Source organism: Lucilia sericata, unplaced genomic scaffold, assembly GCF_015586225.1.
Source record: "Lucilia sericata isolate MDLA Ls3-8-SP2 unplaced genomic scaffold, ASM1558622v1 Contig001503F_arrow, whole genome shotgun sequence".
NCBI lineage: Eukaryota > Metazoa > Arthropoda > Insecta > Diptera > Calliphoridae > Lucilia > Lucilia sericata.
This window is the reverse complement of record NW_023995430.1, coordinates 28,803-42,500: the sequence shown is the minus strand read 5'-3', so window position 1 is coordinate 42,500 and position 13,698 is coordinate 28,803. Positions and strand designations below refer to the sequence as shown.

At 26.2% G+C, this 13,698-nt stretch overlaps 1 protein-coding gene across 1 annotated transcript in view; it reads left to right on the top strand.

The window, feature by feature from the left end:
* The window catches only part of LOC119611644 (serine-rich adhesin for platelets), a 52,808-nt gene that overhangs the window by 11,078 nt on the left and 28,032 nt on the right, over positions 1 to 13,698 (top strand). The window contains exon 5 of the mRNA XM_037967292.1: positions 1 to 81. This exon is cut by the window's left edge and continues 7 nt beyond it. Coding sequence (XP_037823220.1) covers positions 1 to 81 — 81 coding nt within the window. The remainder of the gene's footprint in view (positions 82 to 13,698) is intronic.

Genomic DNA, 13,698 nt, shown 5'->3' with positions numbered 1-13,698 from the left:
CGCGATATTATTAAAGATGTTACCGTTACGTTAACGCCTTTAACGGATTTTGAAAAAGAAATTGAAAAAAGCTCGAAAAAGGTAAGTCTTGTGTTTTTTCTTATTTAAGTATTTTTTTAAGAAATTTTCTATTCAAATATGAAAACTAAGGAAATTGGAAAATTTTAATAACTAGATAATATAACTCACATTATGTGGTTTTAGTGGTGAAAAGACTACGAATCTCAAGTGGTGGTGCTGTTACATATTTCATAACTTTTACCACCCACAGGGTCAGGCAAATTTGTAACCCTGTTGTTTTTTTGTAAGTCGCAACGTGTGCAAAGTGTGTAATAAACACACAGCATTGTTGTTAACAGCACGTTGACAATATTACTAATAATTTTGTTCTTATATTTTTACAAAATTATAGTTAATAACCTTGAAAGCAAAACGAATCTCTTCTTCTATGCCTGTTAAGTGTGTTTTTCCCTTTTTTAAACTTTTCTTTTATTAACCTTTTACTTTATATTTTTTGACAACTACTGTGACACCTTAATTTAGTGGAGTTTCATTTAGAAAAATATTGTTGTCATTTTCTATTGTTTTGAAAATTTATTACAGTCATATACATTTTATAATTTGTTTTGTTGTTTAGGAAACTCATTACAAAACGGCAGGATATCGTTTTACTAAGCACGTGTTTGATTTTTTTATGTTATTTTTGCAAAAAATTATTTGGAAAAAAAATTTCAAAAACAAGGGTTGATTTCTGTAGGAGTTTTTATTAAAGTATTGGTTTATTTGTTTGAATTTTTATAAAAGTTAGTCAAAACTTTCAATTTTAACTCAATATTTTTCCTAATATCTTGATTTACAATAATTTTTAAATTTACAATAAACTCGCGATATATATAGAGAATTTTTAATATATTTTTACAGAATTTTCGAATTTACGAAACATATTTTACGATTTTGATAAATTTATAAATAATTTTCGATAAATTCTCGTCTTTATAAAACTTTTTATAATTTTTAATATAATATTCTATAAATTCTTGTTTTATTCTAAAGTTTAAAAAAATTTATTGAACATTCGCGAACAATTCTTGATTTATTGAAAAATGTTTGAATATTTCTGAATTATAGAAAAATTTTACATAAATACCCAATTGTATTCTCTATTTTTACATAACCTTTTCCAAAATTTTCCAAAAATTTTTTTGTTTTTAGAAAAATTTCCAATAATTTCTCGATTTAGAGACAAAATTTAAGATAAATTCGCGATTTATGGCAATTTTTGAGACAAATTCTCGATTTATAAAAATATTCCCGATAAATTCTTGTTTTATAGAAAAATTTTTAATAAATTTCTGATTTATTGAAACATATTTGATAAATTATCGATTTATTTAGAAATTTTCAATAAATTCCCAATTTATAGAAAAATGTACGATAAATTCTCGATTAATAGATAAATTATTTAATAAATTCTTATATTAAAGAGAAAAATTTCGAAAAATTCACGATTTGTAGAAATATGTTCAATATATTCTTGATTATTAGGAAAAAATTCAAACAAATTCTTGATTTATAAAAAATATAGAAAAATTTTCAAGAAATATTCGAATTATAGAGAAATATTCTGATAAATTCTCTATTTATAGAAGAATTTTTAATAAATTCTCGATTTATAGTAAAATGTAACATAAATTCTCGATTTATAGTAAAATTCAAAATAAATTTTCAATTTTTATAAAAAGTTTTAAAAAATCGTGATAAATTTTAGCAGTACTTTTAATGAAATCTTGATTTATAGAGAAATATTTTGATAAATTCTCGATCTATAGATAAATATTCAATAAATTCTCGTTTTTTAGAAAAATTTAAAAAAATCGTGATAAATTCTCGAAGAAAAATTTTAGATCAATCCTCTATTTATACAAATTTTTTATTAATAGATTAACAAAATATCTAGATAATTTCTCGATGTATAAAAAGGTTTTCGATTAATTCTCGATTTAAAGAAGAATTTTCAATAAATTCTCGTTTAATAGAGAAATATATTTTTAGAAAAATTTAAAAAAATCGTGATAAATTCTCGAAGAAAAATTTTACATCAATTCTCTCTATTAATTCTCGATTTAAAGAAGAATTTTCAATAAATTCTCGTTTAATAGAGAAATATATTGATAAATTTTTGATTTATAGAAGAAAATTCAATAAATTCTCGATTTATAAAAAAATTGTAAATAAATTATCGATTTATAGAAAAATTTATATTTATATTTTTATATATTCTCGATTTATAAAAGAATTTTTAATAAATTATCGATTTATAGAAAAATATTCGATAAATTCTCAATTTAAAGAAGAATTTTGTATAAATTCTCGATTATAGAGAAATATTTTGATAGATTTTAAATAAGTTCTTGATTTATAGAAAGATGTTTGAAAAATCGTGATAAATTCTCGATTTGTAGAAAAATTTTAAATAAATTCTTATTTTATAGAGAAATATTTTTATATATTCTCGATTTATAGGAGAATTTTTAATAAATTCTCTATTAATATTAACATTTTTTATATATTCTTGAAAATTTTTCGATAAATTATCGATTTATAATGAAGTATGCGATAAATTCAAGAAAACTTTCTTCTGCCAACCAGTTTATCTTGTTAAATTTTTTTTTAATGGCAACCCTAATTTGGTAATAGAACCATTTAAAGAACTCAGACAAACTGTATAAAACTAAAATGGTATTGAACTTTAAACATAATTTGTATTAATAGTTTTATTTTTTTCTACTAAGCTTGCAACATTTTTAGTTAATTAATCAAAAAAGAATAAATACACATAATTACAAAAGAAACAAAAACAACTTGATAAAATATTCTTTAAACGTTTTAAAACTAAACGAAATACCGTTAATTTGCTGTCATAATTTGCATAATTTACATTTTATATTTCTCTCTCCCAACTTATTGTTGTTTTTAATAACAAGCTGAAGTTGTTATTGTTGTTTTTGTCTTTAAATATTATTGCCGACATAATCACGTGTCTGGCAATGCAGGCAACTTGTTTATTTAATACTGGGTTTTATATTTTATTTTATTTTGTTCTGTTTTTATTTTATTTTTACCTTAATTGTTTATTTCAGACTTTTCTTCGTAATATCAGAACAAAAAAATAAATAAAAAAAAAAAAAAACAAAACGCCCTCCTTAAACACTTTGCTTTTTTTTCATACATAATTTTATTTAGTTTCATTTTTGGTATTTATTTTGTTGCTGCTGCTTCTTTTTTCCCTGTTGTTGCATACATTGTTTGTGCATAGGTGTATTTACATATACATGTGTGTGTTATCAACTACATATTTCTACTTTAATCAATCATTGTTGCCAGATTTGTCATTCATTTATTTTGTGATACAATTGACGGTTTTATTTGTAGGTTAACAAAAAACGTAATAATGATATTTTCCCCAAATTTTCGGTTTAAAAATTGTTATAAATTAAGAATTTATCGAAATTTCTGCCTAATTTTATCAAAATTTGTTTATGTAAACAAACAAACAAAAAACTTCTCCAAAATGTTTCCATAAATTGAGAATTTAAAGAAAATTTCCTTATAAATCGACAATTTATCGAAATTTTTTTTAAAAAAACGAGAATTCATCAAAAATGTTTCTAGATATCGAAAATTTATCCAAAAATTTACTTGACTTAATAAAAAATTCTTTAAAAAATCTCGATTTTTTTTCCAAATTCTCTATAAATTGAAAAATAATAAACGAATGTATCAAAAATTCTGCATAAATATAAATTTATATATTTATATATAAATTGTATAAATTTAACGAAAATTATGTTTTATTTTTGTATAAATTTCTTTATAAATTGAGAATTAAATCGAAAAATTTTACTATAAATTAAGAATTTATCGAAAATTTCTATATAAATCAGGAAATTAAAAAAATCTATTAATTGCTCATTTATCGAACATTAATCTATAAATCAAGAATTTATCTAAACATTTATTAACATTTTTTCTATAAATCAAAAATTTTTAAAATTAATTCTATAAAACGCGAATTTATCGAAAAGTTCTCTATAAATCAAATTTTCAAAAATCAACAAATCGAGAATTTTTTAAAAATTTTGCATACATTTATTAAAAATTCTCTATAAATCAAGAACTTAACAATAATTCTGTATTAAATTTATAATAAAACGAGAATTTCTCAAAAATTTGTTTTGTATTAATCTAATTTTACATAGATTAATCGAAAATTGTGTATTTTTAAATTTTTTCCAAAAATTTTCAGAAATTTATTGAAAATTCACGAGTATATCAAAAATCTTTATAAAAATTATAAAGGATTTATCGAAAATTTTGCAGATTTTTTAAACATTATTTTAAAAATCTAAAATTTTTTAAAAATTTTGTTTAAATTTAAACAAAAATTCTATAATTGAATGAAATTTCGTATGATTTATTGAATTTTTTTTATAAAACAAGAATTTAAGAAAAATAGTATTTAAAACAAAAAACTGACGAACATTTTCTCGAATAAAAAAATATCCTGTTAAATAAATTCTTGATTTATAGAGAAATATTTTGATAAATTCTAGATTTATAGAAACATTTTCGATAACTTCTTGATTTATAGCTAAATATTCGATAAAATCTATATTTATAAAAATATTTTCGATAAATTCTTGATCTATTAAGAATTTTCGATTAACTATCGATTGATAGAAAGTTTTTTGATAAATTCGCTATTTAAAAAGAAATTTTCGATAAATACATAATCGATTTTTTTTTGATATATAAAATTGTTCTCTGTAAAACGAGAATATTTCTAAAAAGTCTCTATAAATAAAGAATTTATTAATAAACCGAGAATTTTCAAATCAAAGTAAAGAATTGATTTCAAATTTTACTCTAGAAGTTATTATTTGCATAATTTTCATTATGTGGCAACTGAGTAGTCCCTACAACTAGAGACCTAAACAAAATCACGTATGCACCTTTAGCCGCCACACACACATAATCACTCATACCTCCACAAATAACACAAACAAATCAAGCATTTAGTGAGCCCAAACAGCCCGCCAGACAAACAGACGGACAAATAATAGCCATTGAAACCACCAACCAACGAAACAACAATTCAAGCCAATCTAAACAAATTATAACCCTTTTCATTGTATACTTTTATATAGTATTGGATTTAAGGCATTTTTATTTAAATTGCTACTTCTACCGGTCTACCTGTTAAATGCAGCAGAAAAAATAAATATTCAAAATTCTAAAAGAAAACAAAATTTAAAAGTTTTGTGGGTTCGTGCTTGCTGACAAGACAATTTTCTTTCAGCTCAAAAAATCCTCCAAAATTATTTGGCAATAATTTTACCTTTATTTTGTTAAATTTTTTTTTATAAGAATGGGAGTTTTCTTCCCACTTTTTTGTTACCTTTTATGTCTTGTCATCCCTTGCTTGGATTTGTTTTTTGTTCTTTTTGTTTAGGCTATTGAAATGTCTGGCAATGTGTCTGGCTACGTTTTTTTTGTTATGACTTGTTTGCTATTACATGTTTATCCTGCTATATTGCTCCTTTTATGTTGTCTACATGTTTATAAGAGTGTATTTGTTTTTATAACTCTCACAGTTAGATTTGTTATTATGTTTGTTTGTTGTTATTAGTCTTTTATTATTTTCATAAACTTTATGAAATGTTGCCAACTTTTTCTTATTTGCACACACATAAAATCGCAAGTTTTAACAGAAAAACATAAATTCCTTAGCAATGTTAAAATGAATTAAGAAAATTTCGTGAATTTTGAATAAATCGAGTAATTGTATATCATTTTTATCAAAATCTTATAAAAATGAAGAATTTATAGAATATTTTGTAAAAAAATAAACCAAAAATTGTGATTTTTTCCACAACTTTATATTAATTTATATAAAAATTCTGTATAAACGAGAATTTAACAGTAATTTGGTACAAATAAATAATTTATCAAAATTTCTATAAAAATTTTACGGTATTTCTGTACAAATTTACAATTAAACATATGTTTTGAATAAATTTATTAATAATTCACTAAAAATCACAAATTAATAAAAAAACGAAAATCTAAAAATTTATTAGAAATTTTGCATAAATTTATTCAAAATTCTCTATAAATCATAAATTTAATTTATCAGAAATTCGTTTTTAATCAAAAATTTATTAAAAATTCAAAATAAATTTAGCGAAAATTATTTTTGAATTGATATGTGAAATAAAAATAAATTTATCCGATAAAAATCTTTAAATCGAAAATTTAAAATAAAAAATTTTTTCAAAACGAAAATTATTATTTTTTTACGAAAATTTTCAATAAATCAAAAATTATCATAAAATCTCAAATTTTGTACGAAATTTGTCCATAAATTGAAATATTTGTCCGAAATATTTTTTCAAATCGAAAGCTTTTAACGTTTTCTTTAAATTTTGTACGAACATTCGTAAAAAATCGAAATTTACATATTTTTTTTATAAATTAAGATTTTTATATTTTCTATAAAACAAAGTTTTTCCTATATAAATATTTTATAAAAACTTCTAATTAATCATTATACTTAATTTTAAGATTTTTTAATATTTCTTAGTAGCTTGAGTCATATCCGCATATGTATTTCTTCTTTATTAACAATTTATTAATTAAAATCTCAACCCTTTTAAAGGGGGAAATTTTTTTCCCTCCAACGAAATTGTTTGACATCATATGCCAATATAAAATGCAAGTTAAATGAGTTACTAGAATTTAAATAACAAATAAACAATCCCATTAAGTCATTAAAAAAATTCCCCGAATTTATCTTTAAACTAAAACGCAAACTTAAATAACCCTTTTAACAATAATCGCCCTAAAATCTTAAATAAATAACAGTGATCTAATAAAGTTTACCTAAAAGTATTGGGAAATTTTTCTAATCATTTATTACGAAATATTAGTTGAGAATTAATCAAATGAAAATACTTAAACAATGAAAAATATACATAAATGTCACTCAAACAATTCATTCAATCACTAACTAACTCTCTCTCTCTCTACACCGCTCTCTAACGTAAACCAGTAATTGCATAGTACAAATACAAAAACCAACAACAACAACAATGTTTAACTGTATGATTAATACACCTGGTGAGTTAAAGTAAACGAGCGTAATTGTGTGACGACAATTATGACAATGATGATGACGATAAGATTTTTTCGCTTTTGTATGAATACAGCAAATAACAACAACTGCAATAACATGTTAGTTGTATAAACTGCATTTGCATTATTATTATTAAGTAATGATACAATTAAAAACCTTATTCTTTACTGGCATTTCTTCCCTCTATCTTTGTAACTTTGACTATTATTGTTCGTCTACTCTGGTAGCTCTAAGATATTGCAATGTGGCAGCTCTTAATAAAAACACTAATGACTATTCACAGTGATGCCAACCATTAGAATTACAGGTTTGTAAATAAAACGGAAATTATTATAAAGAAAAACTTTATTAAAAATAGTTAAAACAACTAATTTTTAATAAAATTCAATATTTATTTAATAAAATTCAATTCTAAAGGTATTATACCAAAAAACGCAATGTAAAAAACAGCAATAACAACAAAAACTATTTATAAGCCTTAAAATAGCAATAGTAGCAGCAACTGACAGACAAAAAGACAGTATTATTATTAACAACAACAGCAGCAACGACAACAAAATAATAACAGAATGAACAAATATAGAAGAAACCGAAAAGGGCACTGACATTGGACATACATACACACAAACATACAAATAACTAAAATGATTTGTATTTCTTTTACTTGTCTTGTCTTGTGTGTATTTTTTTCCAATTTTTTTTTTTATTTTTTTTTTTAGTTTCAAACACATTTGTAAGTAGTTTTTCTGTCTGTGTTCTAATTTAGTGTTTATTTATTTTTTTGTATTGTTGTTTTTTCCAACATTTTCTTGGTTATTTTTTACACAAGTTGTTTTGTTGTTTTTTTTTTTTTGTTATAACTTCCTGTCATAATCTTGATTTTAGTTAAAAATATTTAGTTAAAGATAAGATTTCTAGTTTTTTTTTTTCTTCTTAACTTTAAATAACTATTTAGTATTTATTTAAAGTTAAAATAAAAACTTTAAAACATAAAGTTTTATTAAAATTCGTTCTCTCTATTAGCAAAAGTAAAAAGTCACTTCTTTATAGGTACAACTCTCTATTTATCATTGCTCTTTTTTGCAATTTGTTACTACTATTGCTCTCTTTGATTGTTATTGATATTGGCTGTAAAAACGATTTGCCAGATTTGTTAATATTTTCGATCAATTTTGGCGATTTTTTGTGTGCAAAAACTGGGCAATTGATAAAACACAGGTCAACAAATTTTTAACCTACAAAGAGCAAGGCATTCTTTTCTAAAAGATTTGAGCAGCGCTGCACACGAATTTCACCATCACATCAAGTTTTCAAGATATAAGGTCTGTAAAATCGAAAAATTCCATCTCAGCCAAGGACACTGGATCTCGACCAGAAGCCACTCGATAAGAGTCAAATCCCCCAACTTGGATTTAATATTACGCAAAGCTCCTCTCATCATAGCAAAGATACCCTGAAAGGTGCATTGATGAACTCGAAAAGTCGGAGAAGCTCTAAGACACATTTGGGGACAGAAGTATAGTTCAGTTCTAGTTCAGTTCAGTTCTAGTTCAGTTCTAGTTCAGTTCTAGTTCAGTTCAGTTCTAGTTCAGTTCTAGTTCAGTTCTAGTTCAGTTCTAGTTCAGTTCTAGTTCAGTTCTAGTTCAGTTCTAGTTTAGTTCTAGTTCAGTTCTAGTTCAGTTCTAGTTCAGTTCTAGTTCAGATCTAGTTCAGTTCTAGTTCGGTTCTTGTTCAGTCTGTGATAACTTATGCGAACAAGTGAATCATTTACATGAGAATACGTTGATTTTAAAACGATATAAGTAATGAATTCAGAGAACGCATTATTTCGCATGAATTTCGTAATAGTTAAAGTTCAAGAAGTTAAACAAAGAGTTCCATTTCTACATGATCTTTTCACATCTACTGTTTAAAACCTAACACGCATTATATCTACAGTGTGTATGTGATAAATTGTGCGAGCAAGTGAATCATTTACACTGGAAGTTTCTCTCGGAATACAGCTTTATGTTGAGAACCTAGTGGAGACGACATGGGATGAGTCTTCCTAATGGCAATACCGTTAGATCGTTGACCATATGTAGAGATTTTAAATGACTTGCTTTCGCATTTTCAGATTCTCCTGTCGTGGAAAGGAAGTGCAATTCTTGTGTCGTGAATCAATAGCAACAAGTTCCGTATACATATGTACATATATCTTTCTCTTCCCTATGTTTTTTCGCAGGTAAACATGAAAATATCTGTAAGCGTCCGCTAGATTAGATTTTTCAAGAGTTGGGAAACCCTGGCAGTTTTTTAAGCTTTTTTCCATTTTCTTGTGCTAACTTGACTAATATCTGTCTGGCATCTTTATTATTGGGAGGGGGTTATACATTTCATTTGTATTTATTTTTAGTACATTTCTTACCACAACTGTACAAGACTTTGTTGTTGCTGCTGTTGCCAGTTTTTATTGTTATTTCTTTAATATGTATTTTTTTTGTCTATACACACTACTATGGGTATAAGAATAACAAAAGGTATTGAGGGAAAAATATTGTATGTGTGTGCCGTCATTGTGCCTACGTGCAGATTGTAGAAACCGGCAATGTCTATGTTTTTGTTTCATACAATTTTATTTGATTTGAAGTTTTTTATTTGCTTTTCTTTATTGGCCATGCTTATGGGAAAATTTTGTAATAGTGTGTTTGGAGAGAGCAGAAAAAAAAACACGAGAGAAAGAGATTGCTAAGCCAAAAAATGTGCATTTTGCGAGTTTTTCGTTTATTGCACGTGTATGAGTGGCTGCAATCTAGAACAAAAAAGAGATTTTTTAAAAAATTATTGCTTATAATCTCCTGCTCTCTCCTGCTTATGGCATCCCAACCATCTCTTCATCAGTTTAAGCAACCACCAAGTTTTTTTTTTTCAGAATTATTCCTGAGTTAGTTAATTTGCACAAGCTTTGTGTTCTTTAACAAGAAATGCAGTTGATTTAAGTGTTGCGTATTTAGCGAGTTTTTAGAGGTTTTCATTGCGAAAACTTATAAGTCAATTTGTGTCTTTTAGCTTTTGTGTCTATTTAAATTATTCATTATTAAATAATTTTCTTTGTTATACATATATTATTACAATATTATTTATTATAAGAATACCCATCTCGACGTGCGGGTTGTTATGATTTACACGTATTCTGTATGTGTTAGGACCCGCTATTGAAAATTTATCTTGTATAAGACGCACATTCTGTGTATTATACATATATTCTTTGGTTTTACTTATTTAATTTCCTGAGTGTTTTAACCCTTTAAAATTTACATATTAAGTTTTATATTTTGTTTTATTTGGCGTTTTTTTCGTTATGTTTTGTCATTCAATAATACCCAACCCTGTTAATTAAATTTGTTTACTCTCACACTTTAGTTTGATTGCATTTATTTCTCCACTGTCTGCAATGTGCAACTCAGTGATGCCACATCACTGGACAAATAAATAAATTCAAGGGAAAACTGCACTAATATTTTAACACCCATCAAGAAAATCCGAAATAACTATCAGGAACCTTAGGAACCTCTTCCAATGTCTGGTTAGAAAGGAATGATTGTTTCCTCTTTGTTTTTGCACAAGTTTTGGAGTTTTGGGTCTACTCGTGGGATGTTTACTAAAAGAAATGATCAAAGTTGATATTTTTTCATCACATGATCAATAAATGCAAAACCTGGTAGAAGTTTATACCAAGAAAGAGGTCTACTCAGTCCTAAGTGAAGAAAAGGTAAACGTCCGTTTCTTCCTTTAGTCCAAAAGGGATGAATTCTCTAAACTCCTCTATTATGTTCCCTCCAACAATGAGCTCGTGAGATGTTTACTAAAGAAGATGATTAAAGTTAATCGTTTTTCATCGTATGATCTTCGAGATTCAATAGCTGGTAGAGGTTTATACCAAGAAAGGGGTTTACTCTGACCCAAGTGAAGTCCCTATACATTCGTATTGTCATTAAAAAAAGTGATTTGAAATCATGTAAGAGTCCCATTTCGGAAATTTTCTTCATCTCATATAGAGATGTCCGACTTCTAAAAACCAACTACTTTTATATATCATTAGCTTGGTAGTTTTGGCTATTGGTGTGGATAGGAATTGATCACCATAAACAGCATATTTTACGTCAGTACTGAGAATCACTCTGCAAATCGATTCAAAAACAAAAAATTTCGTTTTTCGAATATTTTTCGGATCGAGGTACAGGGTTAAACCCCCAAAATTCGCATATATTTAACATATATGCAGTTTATTACTCTTCTTGTGGCTGAAATCTCAATCTAAATTGCAGAAATTATCACTTATTCCAAAAGATAGTGATTGTTATTTTTCAACAAATCTGGCAACTTCAAAACATGACTAACTCACTTCTTAATTTTAGGTTAATAAACGACTAGTTGTTATTTTTACTCCTGTTTGTTATTCTTTTCTGTGTATTTACCTTTCAATGAGAGTGTGAGTTTATGTTTGAGAGAGCATAAAAAAAAACCAGCATACAATTGAGAGAGAATGAGTGTGTGAATGTTCTCTCATGATATTTTTCTATGCCAACCAACTCAACTGTCAGTCAGTCGTTTAGCCACAGACGCAGCATTAAAACGTAAAATTTTTATAATATAAAACGCGCGCTCGTCATTAAATGTTAATTGTTTCTTATTTTATTTTTTTCATTTACTTTTTTGTTTTATCACATATAAAAAACAAAAACAATTTATTTTGTTACTAAATCCACAAAAAAAAAAACTCGTGTGTGTGTGCTTTTTTTTGATCTCCTGCTTGTCATTATTATTGTCGGAATAAAAACGAATAAAAAAGTGTGTGTGTTTTTTTTAAATAAAATTTGGAGTTGCTGATGGCTGTGATTTAATTTTTTGGAGTTTTTCTTTCAAAGTGATTTTCTTGTTTATACTGCTGGCACTAAAACTACTGACGTTTTCAATATTTTTTTTCTTTTACCCGTGTTTTATGCTGCTGCTGCTGCCAACATAACAACAGCAACAAAACTCAACTCTACGTCAATTGTCTTAAATTTTTGTATTAGTGTATATTTTTGTGATTTCGTGTGTTTTTTATAAAATTGTTGTTGTCGTTGGCGGTTGGATAGTTGGATGGATGGATACCCTATAAGCTCCAAAACCAACCATAATCATTTAAAGGCCATTGAATTGTATTAAAAGTGTTTTTTGTGCTTCTTCTGCTATTTGTTGTTGTTATTGTATTTAAAAGTAAAATATCAACGTCGCCAACCTAAAAAAAAGCATAAAATAAAGCAAAAAAGAGTAAAAGAAAGAAAAACAAAAAGAAAAATATGTATGTTGTACAACAATAATAAAAACAATAGCAACAGCAACATTTACTATAACAGCCAGACATCACAGATTCTTCTTTGATATGTTTTTTTTTGTTAACCATATACAAAAAAAAAAACAACAACAATAATAAAAAGCAAAAAAAAAAATAACCTAAAAGAAAAATCAAGAAAAATAATACCAATAATAAAGGTAGTAACCTAAAAATGTTCAAAAAACAAAACTGCCTCTTAAAAAGTCTGTAACAAAATAATTATAAAAAAAAACAAAAATTAACAAGAAACCCTATAATTTATAAAGAAATCTATTAATATTAAAATATTTACAAAAAAGTGTAAAAAGTTAAAACAACATGAATGCACGTTTAAGTATATTTTTAAGAATCATATTAATTTCTCTTAATTATTAAAATAAATTAAACAAAGAGAGAAAATACTCTAAAAGAGAAAGTAAAAAAATCACTGAATAATAAAAAGCAGAGTAATATTATAAAAAGATAACTGTGATATTTTTTAACACAAAAACTAAAAAAAAAGGAAAAACAAACTAATTTTAAAAATAAAAAAAAAAAAAGTTTGCCTAACCCTCTCCCCCGCATTCAAAATGATGATGATGGATACTACGGTGGATACGGGAAATCAACAAAAGTCCAGCACTCTAGTAACGGGTATAACAGCCATGGATACTACACCGCCACATGATGAAAATGATCAATTAGCTCCACCACCATCCACAACATCAACAACAGCTACCAATGGCACCACCATAGAAGCTGCCTTTACTGTCGTAGCCATGGAATCGAATAACAATAATATCGAAATGATGGACTATAAAGAGAGTCGTAAGCACAAGAAAAAGAAGCGTGAAAAACGTGAAAAGGATAAAAAACATCGTGAACATCGCAGTGATCGTGAGCATCGTGATAAAGATCATGATCGTGAGCATAGAAGTGAAAGAAGAGAACATCGCGAACATCATCGTGAACATCGTGATAGGGGTGGTGATAAAGAACGTGATCATCATAATCATCATCATAGTCAGCATCATCATACATCTGCCTCTTCATCGCCTTCTTCGCTGTCAACTATATCGGCTTCAGCTTCACCTGCCTCATGTTCCTCATCGTCGGCCGGCATATGTGTAACGGGTGCAACGGCCACCGCCTATCCGCATAATTT